General features: G+C 48.4%; 1 protein-coding gene across 2 annotated transcripts in view; it reads left to right on the top strand.

Annotated features, from left to right (window-relative positions):
* Nucleotides 1–23,755, top strand: part of DGCR8 (DGCR8 microprocessor complex subunit) — a 690,818-nt gene that overhangs the window by 569,858 nt on the left and 97,205 nt on the right. For both annotated transcript variants that reach the window (XM_069620020.1, XM_069620021.1), the window contains exons 10-12: nt 1,506–1,606; nt 1,887–1,993; nt 2,107–2,234. In XM_069620020.1, the coding sequence (XP_069476121.1) occupies nt 1,506–1,606; nt 1,887–1,993; nt 2,107–2,234 (336 nt within the window). The remainder of the gene's footprint in view (nt 1–1,505; nt 1,607–1,886; nt 1,994–2,106; nt 2,235–23,755) is intronic.

Here is a 23,755-nt window from a genome sequence, read left to right as displayed (position 1 = left end):
TCTCTTTACACTTCACATCTTGCTGCTGTTATTTCTTCCTTTGGTTTATCACACCACTTTTATGCTGACACAATATTTTTCTCTCCTTTTCTTCTGTCTCGACTAAAATTCACCACACTTCATCAATAAGTCTTTACTTTGTGGTTTACTCACCTTATGCATTTGGTTTTTTATTGTGTTGATTAGTTAAAATAGTACTTGCCTTATCTACAGATTTCTATGCCTTGTGTTTATATAAAATGAGTCTATATTGTGTTCTTTGGGCATATGTATATACATTTATTTGTACATACCTACAACTCACATTTCCATCCTAAGATGAGCCTGGCTGGTCTGCCATGCTACCAAAACCTTCAGTAGTACCGATTTATACTGGAAGTTCGGGTTCTGTACACCAAGGGGATCGTTTTATAAAGTCATAGCATAAGTGGACTTGGAAAACTGCCCAAACAGTAAGGACATACATATTTTCGGGATTTGTGTGAATGAAGGAGTAATCGCAAGTATGGTTCCACCCTCCTTCCCAGAGTAGGAATGAGCTTGATATATAGTTCAGTGTTTGCTATTCATAAATAGAACGGTGGCAGTGAGGAATTTACTTGTAATCTTAGTTCTCTTTCTTGGGTATGTCCTTTAAATTAATAACCACCCCTCACACTTTTCCAGTGCGTGACAAAGGCTTAGTCTCCTGTCATGAAAATAAGAACAAGGCACAACTGTTACTACACACTATGATGGGATAATTCTGCTCACCGACTTCCTCAATGTGACTGTCTTGTTCTAACCATTTAATTTGGCTTGCTTGTCTGAATAATGGGCTTTTTTAAAATTATTTTTACTTGCGCACAAAGAAATTGCCTGTTAACAAAATTGTGCTTTTATGGACGTTCATTGTAAACAATGAAAAGAAACCCAGGTATGCAAATTTATAAATTTTAAGTATGTTATAAGTTTCAAAAATAATGGTTTATTAGAAGAGTTCTGTGGGAGCCTGTTGATGGGCAGAGCTATCCATTTAATGGAGGTAACCATGATGGGCACCCAGGATTACAAGTAACCTTTCCTTACCGGTAAAGGTAGTTCTCCAGCATTAGTATTTTTATAGATTGCATGTGGCATGCTTGTTGTGCCTTGCCTGCGCAAAGGTTTTCTTGGCTTTTTCTATGCTTTGCAAGAAATACTCAATTCTCTGCTGTGATGGTACAGATGTCCTTGCAGTCTATGGGAAGCAAACAAGAACTACCAGCATAAGAGTAACTATCAAGAAACTGCTTTTTTGAATTGTTGCAACTTCTTAAAATCAGAGCCATGGCACTTCTTTGTGGGCCAGTGCATATGTTACTTCCTGCGCTTCTGATTGATGTCCCAGCATCAACAAGGTTTTCAAGCTGAACATGCAGGAATGGTTTCTTGATATAAATTATTGCAACATATCAAAGCATCACATTGTTAAAAGCAGAAATGCACATTGCAGCCTTAACTTATAAAGGTTTCTTTTTCTGCAGTATTTTAACCATATCAGCATTGAAGACTCGCGTGTATATGACCTGATCAGTAAAGCTGGACTGTTGTCACCATATCAAATTCTTCATGAGTGCCTTAAAAGGTGAGTGTCTGCTGCTACTGAATACGTGATCATCGTAGTGTTTTGTGACGCAACGAATTTGCATGGCAAAGCTGCTTTTACTATCCCTGGCATGATGGGTAGCTGGGTCTGGGGTAGAAGCCATGGAGATTCATGTTAACTTCCTAATATTGTATTTATTTGTTTTTATAGCCTGGGCAGCCGCAGCCTGCACAGAGCCTATAGCAACCAGTGTAAAAAGGCACATTTTACTTTCCTTCTGTGTAAATGTAGATCTCTAAAGTTGATTTTTCTTTGGTAGAAATCATGGAATGGGGGACACAGCCATCAAGTTTGAAGTGATACCCGGTAAAAATCAGAAGAGCGAATACGTCATGACTTGTGGGAAGCACACAGTGCGCGGTTGGTGTAAGTAGGGGCCTTTTCTTTCCCATGCCAGGAGGGTGGGAGAGGGCATATGACCGTTTAATTCTCTGATCACGTTAAAAACAGAAGATAGTACTTTCGTTTGTTTCATGCAGGCAAGAACAAGCGTGTGGGCAAGCAGCTGGCGTCTCAAAAAATCCTGCAACTACTTCACCCACATGTCAAAAACTGGGGCTCCATTCTTCGCATGTATGGCAGAGACCACTGCAAGATGGTCAAGCAGGTAAAGTGCGCAATCGGGGGCATTTGGTTGAAAATCATTTAGGGTTTAAATTATCCCAGAAAAGCCAGCCCCGTTATATGACCCTCCAACAAGAACGTGCAATACACCATTCCTGTGGCCCCATGTTAGGGAGCATTCTCATAAATGTGCTAATTCCCTTCACCTTGGAGACCCCTAGCAACTTTTCTGGATTTTGAGGACTTGATTTTTTTTTTTTAACCTGGAGAGTGTGAGCCCTTTTCCCCACTCTGTTAATGTATTTTGATGTGTGTTTTACTCTTGTGTTCTTGGATTATGGAGTTTTAGACAACTCCATAGGCATCATCTATTTGTGTGTCACACAGCACCCTCAGTGCAGTGACACAGGGGAGCCTTTGAGGCTGTCCCAAGGTTTAAATACTTTCTCTGGGATAAACGGTTTCCCAGAGAAAGTAAAGTGAAATTGACTTTACTAGTCTTTTGAAATTCCTAGACCGAGCACACCCTATCTTATAGAGTGCTGGAGGGACTACTTAATATCACCTATGTCTAGAAACTCATGTAGCAGTCAAATGCTACCCTTACCTCTCGAAATAGCTGATGGCAGTGGTTTTATAACAAACTACCATGATTTTTACCGACTGTGAACACTGGTAGCGTTAAATCACGGGAGCCATGTTTTTCAAGATGGGGTCTGAGCCTCCTTTGTTTAAATGTGTCCCGGTCTTCTTTTTTCAACATTTCATTTTGGAAAGGTCCTTTCTCGAGTTTGCCTCCACGCGCCAAACCTGGTTTGGTCCCTTTGTTCCTACGCCTTTGGCGGGCTTCAGGACTGAAGACAGCCTCTGGCGCCTGAGTGTCTGGGGTGGGCAGGAAATGAGGGAGGTGCCTGAAACTCCCTGTGCTTAGGCTCATAGGAGACCCAAACGCACTCTGGCGTGATTGGCTGGCTGACTGTTCGGCAAGGACAGCCACCATGCTGGGTGAGTGGCAGCTAGGCTGGAATGAATGGGAGAAAACTGAATAAAAGGAGTCTTTTGGCTTGGAAAGCAGTCGACCACTGGACGAAGAAAACGAAGAACTTGAAGAGGTCGGCTGCTGCAACTCCTGGACCGTTGGATTGGCCGGTGAAGCCCTGCTGCAGGTCCGAATCGCCAAGTTCATCTCGACAGAGAAGCTCTTTAAGGACGACTTCTCCCTTTGAATTGGGGACCAATCCACTCCAAAGTAAGCCACCTGGACATCCATCTCTGAGCTGGTTGAATTTCCACAGAGTTGCTGCTGAAAACCGTATAGCCAGGGAGAGGAACACCAGATTGTGTGCATTGTTTTTAAGATGGCCTAGAGCTTCAGGAAGATCCTCCGGACTCCCAGGAAGCAGGACTGACCGAGCCTGAACCCCCTTAACAGAGTGCGTGACCCCAGAAGCAAGGAAAGTCTGTCTCGACTGCCAGGAAACCACTGTGTTGCTATTTGCGGTAGACACAAGGAGATGAAACACTAACGGCCACTGAAAATGAAGTTTGCCAGTTGCGAGTTTTGACCGTCCCAGTGCGTTGCAGGAGTCCCACCGACGTACACCCTCTTGTCCCCCCGACTGAGGCCCAGGAACAGTGAGACTTTCAGAACTGCACAAGAACAGAAGTCATCTGCTGCATCTTTTCTTCATTTCTAAGGTACTGTAAAAAGTCTGAGGGAACTTACCTCTTGCTGTAGAGTTGCTGGCATCTTCTACTACTCACAAGTCTAATCAGCTTGTGCCCTACACTTGATTCTCTTTTCATCAAAGACTCCTAAGAACTTGTGCAAAGACTTTTCCATGTACCTACCAGAAGTGCTTCATCCTATACAAGACTTTTGCCCATTGACTTTGGCTTAGCCTTTTGAACTGAATGACTCTTCTAGGGGGATCCAAAACTATTTGCCTGCTTAAGAATATTTGTGGTCTCTTGTTCTAATAACCTTTATCTTTTGCCAATTTCTAAGAGTATTCTAAATGCCAACAGTAAGATATTAATGTCCCCAGCACCCTAGTTATTGAAGTCACCTGTGGGTGTCGGTTGTGTCTGTGGGCCATCCCAAAGGGGTATTTACTGATTTAGAAACTAAGTGTACAGTATTGAAGTGTGTTTGTGTGTTACTGTTATATTGCTTCCTTCTGAAGAAGGCTTATTCTAACTGACTGATAAATAAATTAATAATTGTTTAAGGAAGAAACCTTCAGTGTTAGTTTATTTAAATACTTGCAACTGTGAATCTCTAACTCCACTACAGCTCACAATGACCCCTCTTGAGATAAGCCTGGCTGCTCAACACACCGCCAAACTGTGTAGTACAAGCTTATAACAAAGGTTGGGTTTCTGGCTGGATCCCCGATTGCGCAGCTGCTTTCCGGTTGGATCCCTGGTTGCACTGGTGATTGCCGGTGGTGTCCTGGATTGCAGCGGCCTCCATTTTGCGTTGCGTTTGCCTGGTGGTGGAGCTTTGGGACCGATCTCGCTGGTTTTCATCTGCGTTTTCACCGGGGCGCACTGGTGCGGCTGCGCCTGCAGGGCAGACTTGGACTTTCCAGGGGGGGCATGCTCCGCCAGCCGTGGGCTTTTGGGGTCGTTTTGTCTGCACCGGGGTGGGGGGGTGTCCAGGGGCATGGCAGTGTGATCATTTTTGTGTGGTTTCGGTGTGGAAGCTGTGTGGATTGGTTGAGTGGCTTTGCGCTGCAGTGTGGTGTGGTCCGGCAGCTGATTGTTGGAACTTGATGACTGGTTTCGAGGGTGTATTCTGGTTTGCCTTTGAGCTGATGTATATGTGGGTTTTTGCAGTTTGATGCCCCACTCATACACCCTTATTTTTGGATTAATTTGCTTGAATCACTTGTGGTGACTTCTCGTTTGGCCCATCAGTGATCGGGAGGCTGGGCTCTGCTGTGGCGGCCATCTACTTTGAATTCTGCCATTTGATGGGAGTCTGCTTTCCCCATTTTTCCTCCACTTGCCCACGGATCTTTGGCTAGCGCGGCATCCCTTGCCCACTTGCACGGGATCCACTGTCCATCCTGGCCTTCCCTCCCCTCCTTGTTTTGCGGTTATGTGCAATTCTGTTGTGTGTGTTCACGGTGTCTGTGGCGGCGCTGCAGTGCCCTTGGGTTGCTGCGCGCTTTGTAGATGTCAAACCATGAATAAATAGGTGACATTGTATTGGCGATTGGATAGAAATGGTTGTTCCACTGTGTGTGTGCAGCATTTGGGGGTGTCCACATGGTTGCAGTGTGGCTGGACTGGTGCGGGGCGGCTAAGGCTGGGACTCCTTTGTCGTACTGGCGCATGGCTGTGGCCCTAGATTTGGGGAATTTCGTGCACCAGTGTGCTGAGCTGCAGGCTATTTGTTGGTCATGTGGGGTGGGGGTGGGGAGGAGTTGTGGCTGTGAGCAGCTGCGGCCCATCTATTTTTTTCTGATTTGGGCATGCTTGGGGCCTCGTGTGCGTTTGGCTTGTGGGGGCTGGGTGATCCTTGGGGTGGTGCACCAAGTCGTGGTGGTGTGTTGTCCATTGTGCGGGTTTCTTGCCAGTCGAGGCTCGCTGTGCAGTCCTCGAGTTGCACAGGCGTTTTGTTTGTTCTGCTGCCAGAGGGTTTGGTCTGACGTTGGCCAGTGTGGTTTCGCCCCTCGATTTTCCGCTCACGGTTTGGGGCAGATTTGTGTGGGCCTCAAGGCTGGACGGTGGTGTGGCTGTGGAAGAGATGTGCCTCTCGCAGATGGGTGGCTGCCCATTCTTGCAGTTGATTTTTCTCATTTTCTGCATTTTTCTGGGAGGTTGAGGTGTTCTGCCGTTCTTTGCCTGACTCGATGAGCGGTCCAGGAGGGACCACTTTATGGGATGGTCAGTCTAATTTCGTGTCTGCTTTATATTTATAGTATAGTATTATAGCTAAACCTAGAAAGTGTGAATAATATCACCCTATGGTATAGTTGAATTTTGAAAGTGTGAATAATATCCTGTGCCATAGTTGAATTTAGAAAGTGTACCTAACTGTGATATAGCTAAATTTAGCCACACCATGAGTCCATCCCGCCCAGCGAGGTCCAGAGAAAGAACCTCACACTGGCGCGCCTCCCTCCCCCAAATTCCCTCCCCCCCCCCCAAAACCATCCCACCCTCCACGCTCCCACTCCCTATCCAGAAATCACAACAAAGAAGCCTGATGGCGAGCCGGCCATCCCAAGACCCCTGTTCCTCCCATCCCCTCTACCCACCCGCCTCCCACCACGCCAGCACCCCTGACCCCTGCAGCGTACTGTCCACCGACCCTCCCTGACACACCTAGCCCCACAACCTCCCCTCTGCCCATATCAACTCCCTCTAACATCCTCAACCCTACAAGCTAAAACCCTACCACCCACCGTGCACTCTAAGAACGAGCTCTGCCCTCCTCCTAGTGATACCAAACACCAACTCAGATTAGGAGGATCATCATTCTCAGCCTTGGCCCCCACTCTGTGGAACTTGCTCCCACCCCACATTCGACTCGCCGAAGACTACATGTCTTTCCGCAAACTAATGAAAATGTGGCTCGTCTCTTAAAAAATTGATGCTCAGAACAAACGGAATAAATAGCCACAATTAACAGAAACCCAAGTGTTGTGGAACAAAGAAACAAAGAGCAAAGAGTTGATCGAACAGATTGAAAGACTAAAACGGATAGTGTAACTAAAAAGAATAGCCTGAGTGGAACGGATGAAGTGGATCGAGTGGGTGGGACGGATGGAGCGGGTGGGATGGAGTGGATAAGTGGATGGATGGAGGGGATGAATAGATGGAGTGGGGGGGACCGGATGGGGTGGAGGGACCAGACGGAGTGGATGGTGTGGATGGTACCGATCGAACGGATGGAGTTGATGAAACCAGAAGGAATGGATGAAGTGGATGGGAAGGATAGAATGGGTGGGTGGAATGGATGGAGGAGATGAGTAGACAGAATGGATTTCTGGACGAGGCAGATGATTGAACGAATGAAGTTGATGCAATAGATGAAGTAGATGGCACAGATTAAGTGAATGGTACGGTTAGAGTGGGTTGGTACGGTTAGAGTGGGTTGGTACAGTTAGAGTGGACAACACTGACGAAGTGGACGGCATGGATGGATGGATGGATGTAGTGGATAGTTGGACGTTTGGATGGAGCAGAACGAATAGACAATGGATGATGTGGATGGAACGGGTGAAACGGATGGGAAGGATAGAGCGAGCGGATGGGTGGAGTGGATCGTGGGGATAGAGGAGATGAGTGGATGATGGAACGGATGAACAGGATAAACGGATGAAACGGACAGTACTGCTATGTACCTGTATCCCCATGTTATCCTATCCATCCTGTCGCTTTATATACGTATTCCGCTATGTGCGCCCCCGGCCTGCTCTCATCCCTGACCGCTGGTGCTTCACTGATAAATCACCATATCACACTACTACGCCTACTCTCTCCTATACACCATCATTCAACTAGAACACAGCTATGCTATGACACATTCGGCCTAGCTGTTCTCATACTAACATGACCCACTAACACCTCAGCATCCTAATAAAACACAGCTAGCTGAGCCTATTCCGGCAAGCTTTTGGCGTATCCTCAGGCCTAACGCAGCCAGAACTCAGTCTGAGTGTCCACCCTCCAGACTGAACACATCCAACTGATTTCCTCAGCACCACACCTACTGCTATGAAGCACCTATCATGCAACAACCACAACAGCTGCACACCTATCCGGTGGGGCCACGCACCATACCACTCTCTCTTGCTCTACTGACCTGAACTACAGTTCCTGAGGGCGTTCAACCTACCAGCACTTTGAGGTCATACCAATGATCCATAAGGCGCTATATAAATGCCAAGTAACAGAACATAACTTCTGATGTTTGTTAATCTGCTTAGAATCACATGCTGTGCATAGGTCCGACATCCAGTGGTCACTGCGGAGTATTGCATTTTGTTTTTCGTAGTCGAAAAAGGACGTCGACAAGGCGTGTCTGAAACACTATCCCTATAGTGACGTGCGTTGTACCCACAATCCCTCACGCGTCGAGGTCCCTCAGATTGTTTTTTTCCGCCCAGCTACTGGTCGCCTTTACGCGGAGCTCCTCGAGAGACATTGCAAATTTCATCTCCTCGACCTTTGGTCGTTTTCTCATTAATATTAAACACATACTCCCTCCCTCGACGCAGTTGTGAAGCTGTTCCCCGCCGAGCAAGATCTTCGACGGAGGGTCGAGCGGAGGAGATCCTTCGGCGTTGCCGAACACGTGGCCTGGCCTCGCAGGCCATATACAGTAGGGAGAGTGGGGTCGTGGGACATCTCTGGTTCTTTTCTGAGAATGCCTTTCCCTTTCCCCTTCCTTTCCCTTGGGGTGGTTATCACGATTTATTACCTCGGCTATGGAGAGGACACCCTTTAGATTTTGCCCGCTTTGCAAAGGCAAATTTACTTGGAAGGACAAGCATTCACGGTGTAACCGCTGCTTGCCCCTCGATCACAAGGAGGAAGGTTGCGCGGCTTGTCGGCTTCTTAAGCCTAAAACTCTAAAAGACCGTAGGGTTAAAAGGTGGGCGGCCTACGCGATGTCGAAGGCCGAAGGTTCACCCGCCGCTGCTACCACCGACAGTGACGAGGAACGCGATAACACGACCTCCGCTACGGAAGTCGAAAACCCCTCTAAGGAGCGCTCGCGCGCTTCGTCGTCTGTCCCCGGCCCCGACTGGCTCGGCTCACGCCCTGCTTATGGGGATGAACACCCCGGCGACATTGACGAAGAGAGCTTTGGCGCCCAAGGAGATGCAGGTTCCACCGGCGGCCTCCTCGGACCGTTCGGGTTCGAAGCCCCTCTCGCAGCCGCGACCAGCGACTGGGCTTTCGGCAAATAAGGGCGCCGCCCCCAAACCATCGGCCGGCGCGCATCAACAAAAGGCGCATACCGCCGTAGAGCGATCGACACCCGTAGCGTCAAAAACGCAAGCTTCCGCCGACAAACGAGTCGCCGACAAACAAGTCGCCGAGAGCTTGGCGAGGATTGCTGTAGCCGACGCCCAGAAGCGTACGCCGAAAGACACGTCGAGCGCTACGCACAAGTCGAAAGACATGCCGAAAAAGCCCGAAGGAAGGCAGGGACTACCCCCTTCAATCGGGGGGTCACCCAGCACACCTGAAGGCTTTTCGGAGGGCGACGGGACACTTTCCTCGACGCTTTGGGAGAGGTCGAGCCGTTTCCAGCTAGATGACTCCATTTTTCCCCCGCCAGACCGCTCTGGGGTACCCCATGAAACCATGGAAAGACTCCACCTCTGTATGGAGAGGATGGAAAGGTTTATTAATACCCAGACCTCTCAAACTCCCAAGAGGACTAGAGAAGGGCCTCAGGAGGACCCCAGGGCCAAAAATCCGAGGCTAGTCGATCCCTAGGTGGACACAGCCTCAGACTTCCATAATGTATACGACCTCACTGGGGAGGAACAATACTTGGAGGAGGAGGATGATTTCATGGACGATGAAGGAGGACAGAACCAGGAGGAATGTCTGGAAGACAGGCCAGACATTATAGAAGAAGGCTTCGGAGAAAACACAGAAGAAGGACCTTCGCACCCCTGGCAATCCCCATCAGTATATTCCGACACTGATGTCCTAAACCTAAATCCTCCTGACAATTCACCGGTTAGGAACACGTCTCCAATTGACGATCAGCCCACTTTCAATGCACTGTTGCGCAGAGCAGCAGCACATTTCGAACTGGACACTGGGGAGCTCTCTCCAGAATTAGACTTTGTGGAAAGAGTAATTAAAGAGAAACCCCCGGTCAGCCAGACCATTCCCCTCCTAGCTTCAGTGAAGAGAAGAATCATCCCTTCGCTGGCCACTCCCGCATTGATCAGAGGGGTCAATCCGAGAATTGAAAAACTTTTCACTCCTTCACCCTCAGACCCGCTCTACATTAGGGGACATTCCATTCCGGATTCCCTAGTAGTATCTAATACTAGAAAGAGGGCAGGGGTACCACTTTCCACCAGTGAGGCACCCCCTGACAAGGAGGGCAAAAGGCTATATGCCCTTGCAAAAAGAGTAACTTCCTCAGCTGCCTTCTCAGCAAGAATTGCGAACAACAATTCTTTGCTTGCTAGCTATGCAGACGCGCAGTGGGCCAAACTGCGCAAGGACGCCGAGGAAGCACCGGAGCCCTTACGTACACGCCTACTTTCAACTATTGGCGAAGGAACCCAGGTGAACCAGAGCATTGTAAAAAACTCTCTGGACGCGGCAGAAACAGCGGGACGTTCCCTGGTACAGGGAATACTCCTAAAACGCCATGTATGGCTGCGCAACTCAGGGTTTAAACCGGAGACACAGGCATCTTTAATAAATAAACCGGTGGAAGACTCTAACCTCTTCGGGAAAGCGGTGGATGAAGCTCTAGAGATGGCTAAAAAAGAGTTCGATACTATCAAGACTCTTGACCAAATCTCTAAGCCCACTACCAGACGCGGCTATGGCAACAAACGCTTTTTTCGTGGCCAACAACAACAACAAAGTCAGCATCAACAATACCCTGCCACCAATTACCAGACCAATAGTGGGCAGTACAGCCAAAGAGGCCAACGCCGGGGTAAAGGGAGAGGTCGGGGATCCACCCCCAGAGGCTCCCAAGCCCCCAACAACTCCAAGTGACGCGAAGATTCGCGTCCCCTCCCATGCAACACCGGTCGGGGGCCGGATAACATCCTTTCTTCCTGCATGGGAGGAGATAACGTCAGACCGTTGGGTACTTTCCACCGTAGCCCACGGATACTGTATCGAATTCAACAGTTCCCCATCCTACAGACCCCCGAGGGGACGTCGCATGACACCGGAACATCTTGCCATCCTTCTCCAAGAAGTACAACAACTGCTGGAAAAAGGAGCCATAGAGGTTGTGCCTCTATCTCAGGTAACGGAAGGTCTTTATTCAGTGTACTTCCTTGTACCCAAAAAGGATCTAACCATGCGCCCTGTATTAGATCTGCGCCCAGCGAACAAGTTTATCAAACCCCAAAAGTTTCGTATGGTAACCTTACAGGAAGAGATCCCACTGCTTTCTCAGGGAGATTACATGACAACATTGGACATGAAAGATGCATACCTTCATATTTTAATGTTGCCAGCGCACAGAAAATACCTCAGGTTCATGATAGAGGGCAAACACTACCAGTTCAAAGTGCTACCCTTCGGCATAGCATCAGCACCAAGGGTATTCACGAAGGTGCTGGCAGTGGCAGCGGCCCACCTGCGCAGGTTGTCCATCCCAGTTTACCCTTACCTCGACGACTGGCTCATAACAGGGGATTCTTACGAAACATGCTTCTCCAATACCCAAAAGACGGTAGACCTTTTGTTCCAGTTGGGCTTCTCCATCAACGAAAAGAAGTCCAGATTAGACCCCAGTCAAATCAAGCAATTCCTAGGGGCTCTAATTCAAACAAAGGACGGCCTCGTCTTCCCCTCCAAAGAGAGGGTCCAAAACATGCTGTTTCAGATCCCTCAATATGTGACCGGTCGAAAGGTGACGGTACGCAAAGCAATGCGCTTGCTAGGAATGATGGCGTCGTGTAACAGCCAGTGGTGTCAGGCCAGCGGACTATGGGAGGATCTAGTAGTGGTCTCGCAAGCCTTGGTTCTCTCGCTACGGTGGTGGACAAAGGAAAACATGGAAAAAGGGAAACCCTTTGCCACACCCGCGGCGGAAGCCACTCTAACCACAGACGCATCCCTCACAGGATGGGGGGCGCACCTATCCCATCAGACTGCTCACGGAGTGTGGCCTCCGAACGTAGCATCCAAACACATAAATCTACTGGAGCTACTAGCTGTGTTCAAGGCGCTAAGAGCCTTCCAGGAACACCTACAAGGCAAAACAGTAATGGTCCTTACAGACAGCACCACAGCCATGTACTACATCAACAAGCAGGGGGGCACCCACTCTCCAGGCCTGTCCAAGCTGGCCCAGAATATATGGAAGTGGGCTCTCAAACAGGACATGTTCCTACTATCACTACATGTACCCGGGGAACTCAATCTGCTGGCAGACAGACTCAGCAGAGATTTCCCCCTGCCCGAAGAGTACGAATGGCGCTTGCACGAAGACATCGTCTTCGACGTCTTCACACAATGGGGATTCCCAGAAATAGACCTGTTCGCAACCCTGGAAAACTCACAATGCCTAAGTTACGCCTCCAGGTACCCCCAGAACCAATCCAAGGGGAACGGTCTGTCGATGCAATGGTCAGGGAAATTTGTTTACGCTTTTCCCCCGACTTCCCCTTCTCAACAGGGTGGTGCACAAGATGCACCAGGAACAAGTAACCATGATACTAGTGGCCCCAATGTGGGCCCGTCAACCATGGTTCGCTCACTTGATGGAGATGTCTCCATCTCCCCCAGTGAGACTCCCCTGCCCGTACAACATGCTGTCTCAGGACAAGGGCAGGACTCTGCATCCATGCCCCCAGAACATGAACTTAGCAGCTTGGCTCCTGAAATCATAGAGTTCGGACATCTACAGCTCCCGCAAAAATGCATGGACATCCTCGGGGAAGCCAGAAAACCTAACACTCGCCACTGCTATTCTAGCAAGTGGAAAAGATTTGTCGTCTGGTGCAGGAGTAAAAGCATCAACCCTATTGACTGCTCTCCCACACATGTTGTTCTATACCTGACCCACCTTTTGGATTCAGGTCTAGTCTTCAATTCCATTAAAGTCCACCTAGCGGCACTTTCTGCATACACCACTTCCCAACTCAAGATGTCGTGGTGGAGGATCCCTGTTATAAAAGTCTTCATGGAGGGAGTAAAGAGAATACACCCCCCCGATAGCTGACCCAGCTCCCGGATGGGACCTTAATGTGGTACTTACCAGACTCATGGGCTCTCCATTCGAACCCATGCACAAAGCATCTCTTAAACACCTCACTCTTAAGACTGCTTTTTTAATAGCTATCACCTCCATCAGGAGAGTAAGTGAACTTCAGGCTCTTTCTATTCTAGACCCCTTCGTTACAGTTCACAGAGATAAAGTGGTTCTACGCACTCACCCTAGGTTTGCCCCGAAATTTATTTCTAAATTCCACGTAAACCAATCTATAGAACTACCAACGTTCTTTCAAAAGCCTTCCAATTTGGGAGAAAGGACTCTGCACACACTAGATGTACGCAGAGCGGTCATGTTCTACATGGAAAGAACCAGACCACTGAAGAAGACTAATCAGTTCTTCGTCTCGGTGGCAGCAGGAAGAGAAGGAGATGCGATTTCAAAGTCCACTATTTCTAGATGGATTGTTCAATGCATCACTCTCTGCTATACTCTTGCTAAGAGAGAACTGCCCTTTAGGCCAAGAGCACACTCTACTCGAGGCACGGGGGCATCCATAGCATTCATTGCAAATGTTCCCCTTGAGTCCATCTGCAAAGCGGCTACCTGGAGTTCTGTGCACACCTTTACAAAACACTACTGTCTAGATGCACACTCTAGATCTGACTCCCAGGTGGGACAGGCAGTATTACGACACCTTTTCTCTACTGTTCCTTCTCATAACCCACCGCCAACTCCGGGTACTGCTCGCTAGTCTATGCACAGCATGTGATTCTAAGCAGATTAACAAACATCAGAAGACAATGCATTACTTACCGTAAAAGCATTTCTGATGGTTGTATCTGCTTAGATTCACATGCGCCCACCCTTCCTCCCCGCTCGGATGGAAGGAACATAGACTTCCTTTATATCTCTCTCTCTTTTCTGTACTCACTCACGTCTAGAAGGCTCCCTCAAGGCAGAAAAATACAAACAGAGGGACCTCGACGCGTGAGGGATTGTGGGTACAACGCACGTCACTATAGGGATAGTGTCTCAGACACGCCTTGTCGACGTCCCTTTTCGACTACGAAAAACAAAATGCAATACTCCGCAGTGACCACTGGATGTCGGACCTATGCACAGCATGTGAATCTAAGCAGATACAACCATCAGAAATGCTTTTACGGTAAGTAATGCATTGTCATACCTGTAGTCAGAGTTGTTTGTAGTGTTCCCAGAGGGTACTGCATACCAACTTTGCCTAACACTGCTGCGCTTAAGGAACACCCCTCCCTCATCCATTATATGCATATCATGCTGGATGGGGCAATGACATTGAGGAACTACTTCGCTGCTAGACTGCTTATCGCTTCATGGTGAGCTCAAACAAATATTTCATACGGTCTTAAGCCTGCAGGCTTGGATTTGATGGGATGAGCTATGTGGTAAATGCCTTTTGAGGCTGAACATTGTACAAGGCACCAACGCCACAGAAGCACAGTTGGTGGTTAAGTCAGTGGTGTGTTTATACAGGAGTGAGTCAATCAGTGCTGGGACGAGGGGGCCCACAAAAACCCTTCTTTTCACAGTACAGTTCAGCAAAGGCTCTTTAAATCTTCCAAACTTTGGGAGAATGCCCTGGGCCCTATACTGCAGTGGGGAAATATTGAATACTCTTAGGTGAACACTTTCTAGTCTGAGCTCAGGGCTCTCCAGAGCGTTTCTCTGATTCAGGAACAGTGACTCTCCAGAGGCTGTGGTGTTCATGGACAGAAATGTCAACTGTGTGCACACCCTGTAGGGGAAGGGTTGGAAGTTTTGAGGTGTATAAACTCTGCATTGCAGAGACTACTCCACCACTTAAAGTACAGTCACTTTGAAGAGCCGTCTATCATTAACACAGAGAATGTGAGGTTGAGGGAAAATCTATAATGTAGTAGGGAAATCTACAAGTATGACATAGGAATTACTTTCAAACTCTTGCATGCTGCCTTATCAAGTACTTAGAATGGCTCCAACTATTAGCCAAGATTGCATTCGTATTTGGCTGAGCCCCTTTTTTATGTGCATGTGTTGGGGAGAATTTTCATTTCAGTGCTAAATTCCTCCCACCTTAGAGACCCTCAGCTCTTTTGCTGGACTGTAGGACTTTTTAATTTTATCACTATGTATTTCCTTGGTTTCTGGAGTCTGACAAACTCCATAAGCATCTACTTTTTGTATGGTGACACACAACACCTTCAGTGCAGTGTCACAGAGAAATCCTTTCGATTTCTCTTAAAGTTTAAATACCTTCTCTTGAGTGAACTACTGATCCCAAGAGTAGTCCAGAAAATGGTTGGACTATCACTGCGCTAGGTACTAGTATTCTTAATGGATGTGCAAATGTCCAATAATAGTAATGAGATTTCAAAGAAATAGTCCACTCATCGATTCTTAAATCAGATTCTTCTTTGTATTAGTAACCATAGCCGAAACGTGTTTCGACCACATGGGTTGTCTTCAAGGCTATTATTCGATGTACAATCGTGCAGTTTGATCAATGGGTAAAATAAAATATAACCCAAATTACAGTTACAATGCCATCATGTTAAATGGTAAATAAGTACCCAACAAAAGAAATAGTTAATCAAAACATTCACAAATGATTAGATCAAAACCAAAGTAATGAGTACCATCCCATGATGGATGAGCAGGGTTTTGGTAAACAAGCGTACATGGAAAAAAGATATATCAGGCACACATTCAGTTCATATATATATATACATTTGTTGAAATGCTGTCAGTTTCAAGGATTTCGCCTTCCCTGCGTTCCTCCTCTGATTCTAGGTCAGAGTTGGTAGGAGCTGTATATGTTGAGCTTGGTTTGGAACTAGGTCCTGTATTGTCATATTTGGTTTGAAATGTATAAATCCTTTTAAGTCTATAATCTTTGTTGTCTCTGAAAAATTTCCTAAACTTCCTCATTTAATGTCGTCTTGATATTCCTTTAAAATTTCATTCATTTTCTCATAATTATTTTACTTCATTGTTTCTGCATTTGACATAGTTTTAATTTCATCTTTAACTATGTTAATTTGTTCAATTACCCTTTTTGTCATGATGCCCGCTCCCGGGGAGCCGGTTCAAGCCCTGCGTCCCCGAAAGCGGACATCCAGTCCCCAAGGAAGGACCCAGCAACCCCATATAAGGGGCCCTTTGGACAGTGTCCTGGCGTCTATGGCGCCAGGCTCATAAAAGACATCAGTCCTGGCGCCATGGGCGCCAGGCTCATTATGGATGTGCTTGGGTGCACTTACCTGATGCAGACCATGCTGCAGGATCCCGGCCTCCTTGAGGCCTGAAAGGAACTACTTTACCTGTGGGACTAATTTACCATCCGGGCGTTGTCAGGGAAGGATACATACCTGATTGGAGGACGGATACATACCTGGAACTTCTTCCAAGGCTATTTAAACTCCACCCGAACAGCCACACGTGCTTCGCGTTGTTCTGCATCTAGCAGCTGTACGCTCACCGTGTCTGCTCCTGCATCCTGACTTCTGCCACGCCTGCCAGCATCCTGGATCACCTGCAAAGGAAGAGAAGAAGAGAACAGAAGAAGGAAAAGTCCTTACCTGCTAAATCCGCATCCCAGAGACATCTCGCCGACAATCCTGAAAAGGAAGACTTTTATTTAAAAGCTCATCGCGTCGATCGCTGCAGCGCCGCATTCCACTCACCTTTACTGGGCGCCTCCATGTTCAGCAGCGATCATCCGGATTCGCAGTCACGCCCCAGCGCCTAGGGAGAAAAAGACCAGAACAAAAGGTGAGAGAGAGAGAAGGGAATAAGGAAAGCTAAATCTCCATGTTAAGACTTACCTGTTGATTCATTCCCTCTTCATTTCGGGTCCACGCCGCATCCTGGCATTTCCGGACCCCGGCCCCTAAGGGGAAAAAGAGACATCAGCGTTAATGAGCGAATGAAAAGACATTACCAAAAAAACGCTCATTAAAGACTTACCTGATTTCTACAAGGATTTCACCTCTCATCTTGGGTCGGTGCCTGTTCCCCGGCATTCCGTACCCCGGCCCCTATGGGGAAAAAGACACTAGCATTAGTACATTAATGCATGGACACAAGGTGAACCTCTTATCAAAAAACTTACCTGGAAGCCAAGCAAGTTTGGTTCTCACCAATCCGAAAATCCAGTGAAGTAACTGGATACCAACGCGCCCCTGCATCAGAAGCAGGATGGAGAGCTCGTCCTTCCAGACCCTAAGTTAATCCCCTATTTTCGCCTACAGAAGGATACTTCTGCGAGCCAGACAAGCCAGATTTGGGGGCCCGGTCCAGTTCGTCATCCGAACCCTGCGCATCACCTTAGAAGAGGTCACAGCAGCGCGAACCAGGCCAGCGTCTCCGTGGGAGTCAGGTGAGCGTTACACTTTTATGCTCTCTAATGGCGTGTGTGATCAAAAGTTCAAGCATAATCTTAGAGCTGGAACTGAGATTGTGTTCCCATTTTTCTGCTAAATCATCATCTTCGTCTTTATCGAAGTTGTGAAAAATCAAAATTCCCAAACTGCGTGGAATGATGTCATTTTCCAAATAGTTTGCTAATGATGCATGCTCCCAGTACTTGTTAATCTCTTTTTTCGATAATCTTTCTAGTTTGATCAATTTTTGTTTTAAATACTTGCATACTTTAAGGAGTTTTTCAAATTTTAGGACAGGCTCACATACGCCATTTAAGGTAGGCACTTTTATTAATAGTGCTATCCCATATCTCATATAGTATTTATTCTGATAACATCTACGTTATATTTTGAAATCCTATTTACAGGGAGTCAGAAGCATAAATAGATTGATGGGTAAGCAATAATTTCTCTCCACAAGGTATTTCAGGCCCTCACATTGTGGTGACACACGTGCATGGGTGTTTTGTTTCCTTGCACGTATAAATCTAAGCTTATCCATACCACTAACATCCCATTTTTTTGAGACATGGGCCACTGTGGTGTGTACTCGAGTGGGGTCGGCGGTGATGTAGCACGCCCGTTTTTGCCATCAGTGCATAAATATACCATGATCATATTTGTTGTTCACTCACACAAGTGAAGCTATTAATCTAAACAGAAATTAATTTTATATTAACAATGTATATATATTTCTGATGTTTGTTAATCTGCTTAGAATCACATGCTGTGCATAGGTCCGACATCCAGTGGTCACTGCGGAGTATTGCATTTTGTTTTTCGTAGTCGAAAAGGGACGTCGACAAGGCGTGTCTGAAACACTATCCCTATAGTGACGTGCGTTGTACCCACAATCCCTCACGCGTCGAGGTCCCTCAGATTGTTTTTTTCTGCCCAGCTACTGGTCGCCTTTACGCGGAGCTCCTCGAGATCCATTGCAGATTTCATCTCCTCGACCTTTGGTCGTTTTCCTATATTAATATAGAACATATCGATCCCCCCCTCGACGCTGTTGTGAAGCTGTCTCCGCCGAGCAAGATCTTCGACGGAGGGGACGAGCGGAGGAGATCCTTCGGCGTTGCCGAACACGTGGCCTGGCCTCGCAGGCCATATACAGTAGGGAGAGTGGGGGTCGTGGGACATCTCTGTTTCTTTCTGAGAATGCCTTTCCTTTTCCCCTTCCTTTCCCTTGGGTTGGTTATCACGATTTATTGCCTCGGCTATGGAGAGGACACCCTTTAAGTTTTGCCCGCTTTGCAAAGGCAAGTTTACTTGGAAGGACAAGCATTCACGGTGTAACCGCTGCTTACCCCTCGATCACAAAGAGGAAGGTTGCACGGCTTGTCGGCTTCTTAAGCCTAAGACTCTAAAAGACCGTAGGGTCAAGAGGTGGGCGGCCTACGCTATGTCGAAGGCCGACGCTTCACCCACCGTTGCTACCACCGACAGTGATGAGGAACGTGATACCACGACCTCCGCTACGGAAGTCGAAAACCCCCCTAAAGAGCGCACACGCGCTTCGTCGTCTGTCCCCGGCCCCGACGGGCTCGGCTCACGCCCTGCTTATGGGGATGAACACCCCGGCGACATTGACGCACACAAGACCACACATAAGCACACAACCCATGGCTCTTCTTCGTCGAGGCGAAGAGAGCATCAGCGCCCAAGGAGACGCAGGTTCCACCGGCGGCCTCCTCGGACCGTTCGGGTTCGAAGCCCCTCTCGCAGCCGCGACCAGCGACTGGGCTTTCGGCAAATAAGGGCGCCGCCCCAAAATCATCGGCCGGCACGCATCAGCAGAAAGCGCATGCTGCCGTAGAGCGATCGACACCCATAACGTCGAAACCACAGCCCTCCGCTGACAAACGAGTCGCTGAGAGCTTGGCGAGGATCGTGGTAGCCGACGCCCACAAGCGTACGCCGAAAGACACGTCGAGCGCTACGCAGAGGTCGAAAGACACGCTGAAAAAGCCCGACGAAAGACAGGGACTATCTCCTTCAGTCGAGGGGACCCCCAACACACCTGAAGGCTTTTCGGAGGGCGACGGGACACTTTCCTCGACGTTGTGGGAGAGGTCGAGCCGTTTTCAGCTACAAGACACTATTTTTCCCCCGCTAGACCGCTCAGGGGTACCCCATGAAACCATGGAAAGGCTCCATCTCTGCATGGAAAGAATGGAGAGGTTTATGAATACCCAGAACCCTCCCACTCCCAAGAGAATAAGAGAAGGGCCTCAGGAGGACCCCAGGGCCAAGATTCCGAGACTAGTCAATCCCCACCAGGACACAGCCTCAGACTTCCATAGTGTGTATGACCTCACTGGGGAAGAACATTACTTTGAGGAAGAGGATGATTTTATGGACGAGGAAGAGGGACGGAACCAGGAGGAAGGTCTGGAAGACAGCCCAGACTTGGTAGGAGAAGGCTTCGGAGAAAATCCAGAAGAAGGACCTTCTCACCCCTGGCAATCCCCATCAATATATTCCGACACTGATGTCCTGAACCTAAATCCTCCTGACAATTCACCTATTAGAAACACGTCTCCCATTGACGATCAGCCCACATTTAATGCCCTGTTGCGCAGAGCAGCAGCACATTTCGAACTGGACACTGGGGAGCTCTCTCCTGAATTAGACTTTGTGGAAAGAGTAATTAAGGATAAACCCCCGGTCAGTCAGACCATTCCCCTCCTCGCTTCGGTGAAGAGAAGAATCATCCCTTCGCTGTCCACACCCGCACTAATCAGAGGGGTCAATCCTAGAATTGAAAAACTTTTCACTCCTTCACCCTCAGACCCGCTGTACATCAGGGGACATTCCATTCCGGATTCCCTGGTAGTAACCAATACAAGAAAGAGGGCAGGGGTACCACTTTCCACCAGTGAGGCACCACCTGACAAGGAGGGCAAGCGGTTATATGCCCTTGCAAAAAGAGTTACACCCTCGGCTGCCTTTTCGGCAAGAATTGCAAACAACAATTCTTTGCTCACTAGCTATGCGGACGTGCAGTGGGCCAAACTGCGCAAAGACGCCGAAGAAGCGCCGGAACCACTACGTACACGCCTGCTTACAACTATTGGCGAAGGAACCCAGGTCAACCAGAGTATTGTAAAGAACTCTCTGGATGCTGCAGAAACAGCGGGACGTTCCCTGGTTCAGGGAATACTCCTAAAACGCCACGTATGGCTGCGCAACTCAGGGTTCAAACCGGAGACACAGGCGTCTTTAATAAATAAACCTGTTGAAGACTCAAACCTCTTCGGGAAAGCGGTGGATGAGGCTCTGGATATGGCTAAAAAAGAGTTCGATACTATCAAAACTCTTGACCAAATCTCTAAGCTCTCTACCAGGCGCGGCTATGGCAACAAACGCTTTTTTCGTGGCCAACGCCAACAACAAAACCAGCAGCAACAGTACCCTGCCACCAATTTCCAGACCAATAGTGGGCAGTACAGCCAAAGAGGCCAGCGCCGGGGCAAAGGAAGAGGCCGGGGGTCCACCTCCAGAGGCTCCTTAGCCCCCAACAACACCAAGTGACGCGAAGATTCGCGTCCCCTCCCATGCAACACCGGTCGGGGGCCGGATAACATCCTTTCTTCCAGTATGGGAGGGTATAACGTCAGACCGCTGGGTACTTTCCACCATAGCCCACGGATACTGCATCGAATTCAACAGTTCCCCAACATACAAACCCCCGAGGGGACGACGCATGGCACCGGAACATCTTGCCATCCTTCTCCAAGAAGTACAACAACTTCTGGAAAAAGGAGCCATAGAGGTTGTGCCTCTATCTCAGGTAACGGAAGGTATTTATTCAGTGTACTTCCTTGTACCCAAAAAGGATCTAACCATGCGCCCTGTATTAGATCTGCGCCCAGCGAACAAGTTTATCAAACCCCAAAAGTTTCGTATGGTGACCTTACAGGAAGTGATCCCACTGCTTTCACAGGGAGATTACATGACAACATTAGACATGAAAGATGCATACTTTCATATTTTAATGTTGCCAGCGCACAGAAAATACCTCTGGTTCATGATAGAGGGCAAACACTACCAGTTCAGAGTGCTACCCTTCGGCATAGCATCAGCACCAAGGGTATTCACGAAGGTGCTGGCAGTGGCAGCGGCCCACCTGCGCAGGTTGTCCATCCCAGTTTACCCTTACCTCGACGACTGGCTCATAACAGGGGATTCTTACGAAACATGCTTCTCCAATACCCAAAAGACTGTAGACCTTTTGTTCCAGTTGGGCTTCTCCATCAACGAAAAGAAGTCCAGCCTAGACCCCAGCCAAATCAAACAATTCCTAGGGGCTCTAATTCAAACAAAGGACGGCCTCGTCTTCCCCTCCAAAGAGAGGGTCCAAAACATGCTGTTTCAGATCCCTCAATATGTGACCGGTCGAGAGGTGACGGTACGCAAAGCAATGCGCTTGCTAGGCATGATGGCGTCGTGTATTTATTTGGTACCTCACGCGCGCCTGCGCATGCGCCCAATGCAAGAGTGGCTCAACAGCCAGTGGTGTCAGGCCAGCGGACTATGGGACGATCTAGTGGTGGTCTCGCAGGCCTTAGTTCTCTCGCTACGGTGGTGGACAAAGGAAAACCTGGGAAAAGGGAAACCCTTTGCCACACCCGCGGCGGAAGCCACTCTAACCAGACGCATCCCTCACAGGATGGGGGGCTCACCTATCCCATCAGACTGCTCACGGAGTGTGGACTCCGAACGTAGCATCCAAACACATCAATCTTCTGGAGCTACTAGCGGTGTTCAAGGCGCTAAAAGCCTTCCAGGAACACCTACAAGGCAGGACAGTGATGGTCCTTACAGACAGCACCACAGCCATGTATTACATCAACAAACAGGGGGAACCCACTCTCCAGGACTGTCCAAACTGGCCCAAAATGTATGGAAGTGGGCTCTCAAACAAAACATGTTCCTACTGTCACAACATGTACCAGGGGAACTCAATCTGCTGGCAGACAAACTCAGCAGAGATTTCCCCCTGCCCGAAGAGTACGAATGGCGACTGCACGAAAACATCGTCTTCGATGTCTTCACACAATGGGGATTCCCAGAAATAGACCTGTTCGCAACCCTGGAGAACTCACAATGCCTAAGTTACGCCTCCAGGTACCCCCAGAACCAATCCAAGGGGAACGGTCTGTCGATACAATGGTCAGGGAAATTTGTTTACGCTTTTCCCCCGACTCCCCTTCTCAACAAGGTGGTGCACAAGATGCACCAGGAACAAGTAACCATGATACTGGTGGCCCCAATGTGGGCCCGACAGCCATGGTTCGCTCACTTGATGGAGATGTCTCTATCTCCCCCAGTGAAACTCCCCTGCCCGTACAACATGCTGTCACAAGACGAGGGCAGGACCCCTACATCCATGCCCCCAGAACATGAACTTAGCAGCTTGGCTCCTGAGATCATAGAATTCGGACATCTACAGCTCCCGCAGAGATGCATGGACATCCTCAGGGAAGCCAGAAAACCTAACACTCGCCACTGCTATTCTAGCAAATGGAAGAGGTTTGTCATCTGGTGCAGGGGTAAGAGCATCAACCCGATTGACTGCTCTCCCACACATATTGTTCTATACCTGACCCACCTATTGGATTCAGGTCTAGTGTTCAATTCCATTAAAGTCCACCTAGCGGCACTTTCTGCATACACCACTTCCCAACTCAAGGTGTCGTGGTGGAAGATCCCTGTTATAAAGGCCTTCATGGAGGGAGTAAAGAGAATATACCCCCGATAGCTGACCCAGCTCCCGGATGGGACCTTAATGTGGTACTTACCAGACTCATGGGCTCACCATTCGAACCCATGCACAAAGCATCTCTTAAACACCTCACTATTAAGACTGCTTTTTTAATAGCTATCACCTCCATCAGGAGGGTAAATGAACTTCAGGCTCTTTCTGTTCTAGACCCCTTTGTTACAGTTCACAGAGATAAGGTGGTTCTACGCACTCACCCAAGGTTTGCTCCGAAATTCATCTCAAAATTCCACGTAAACCAGTCTATAGAACTACCAGCGTTCTTTCAAAATCCTTCCAACTTGGGAGAAAGGACTCTGCACACACTAGATGTCCGCAGAGCGGTCATGTTCTACATGGAAAGAACCAGACCACTGAGGAAGACTAATCAGTTCTTCGTCTCGGTGGCAGCAGGAAGAGAAGGGGATGCAGTTTCAAAGTCCACTATTTCTAGA

This window comes from Ambystoma mexicanum, chromosome 10 (assembly GCF_040938575.1).
Source record: "Ambystoma mexicanum isolate Mex_15411 chromosome 10, UKY_AmexF1_1, whole genome shotgun sequence".
Lineage (NCBI taxonomy): Eukaryota > Metazoa > Chordata > Amphibia > Caudata > Ambystomatidae > Ambystoma > Ambystoma mexicanum.
Note: the sequence above shows the minus strand (reverse complement) of the source record. Positions and strands in the feature narration are given on the sequence as shown.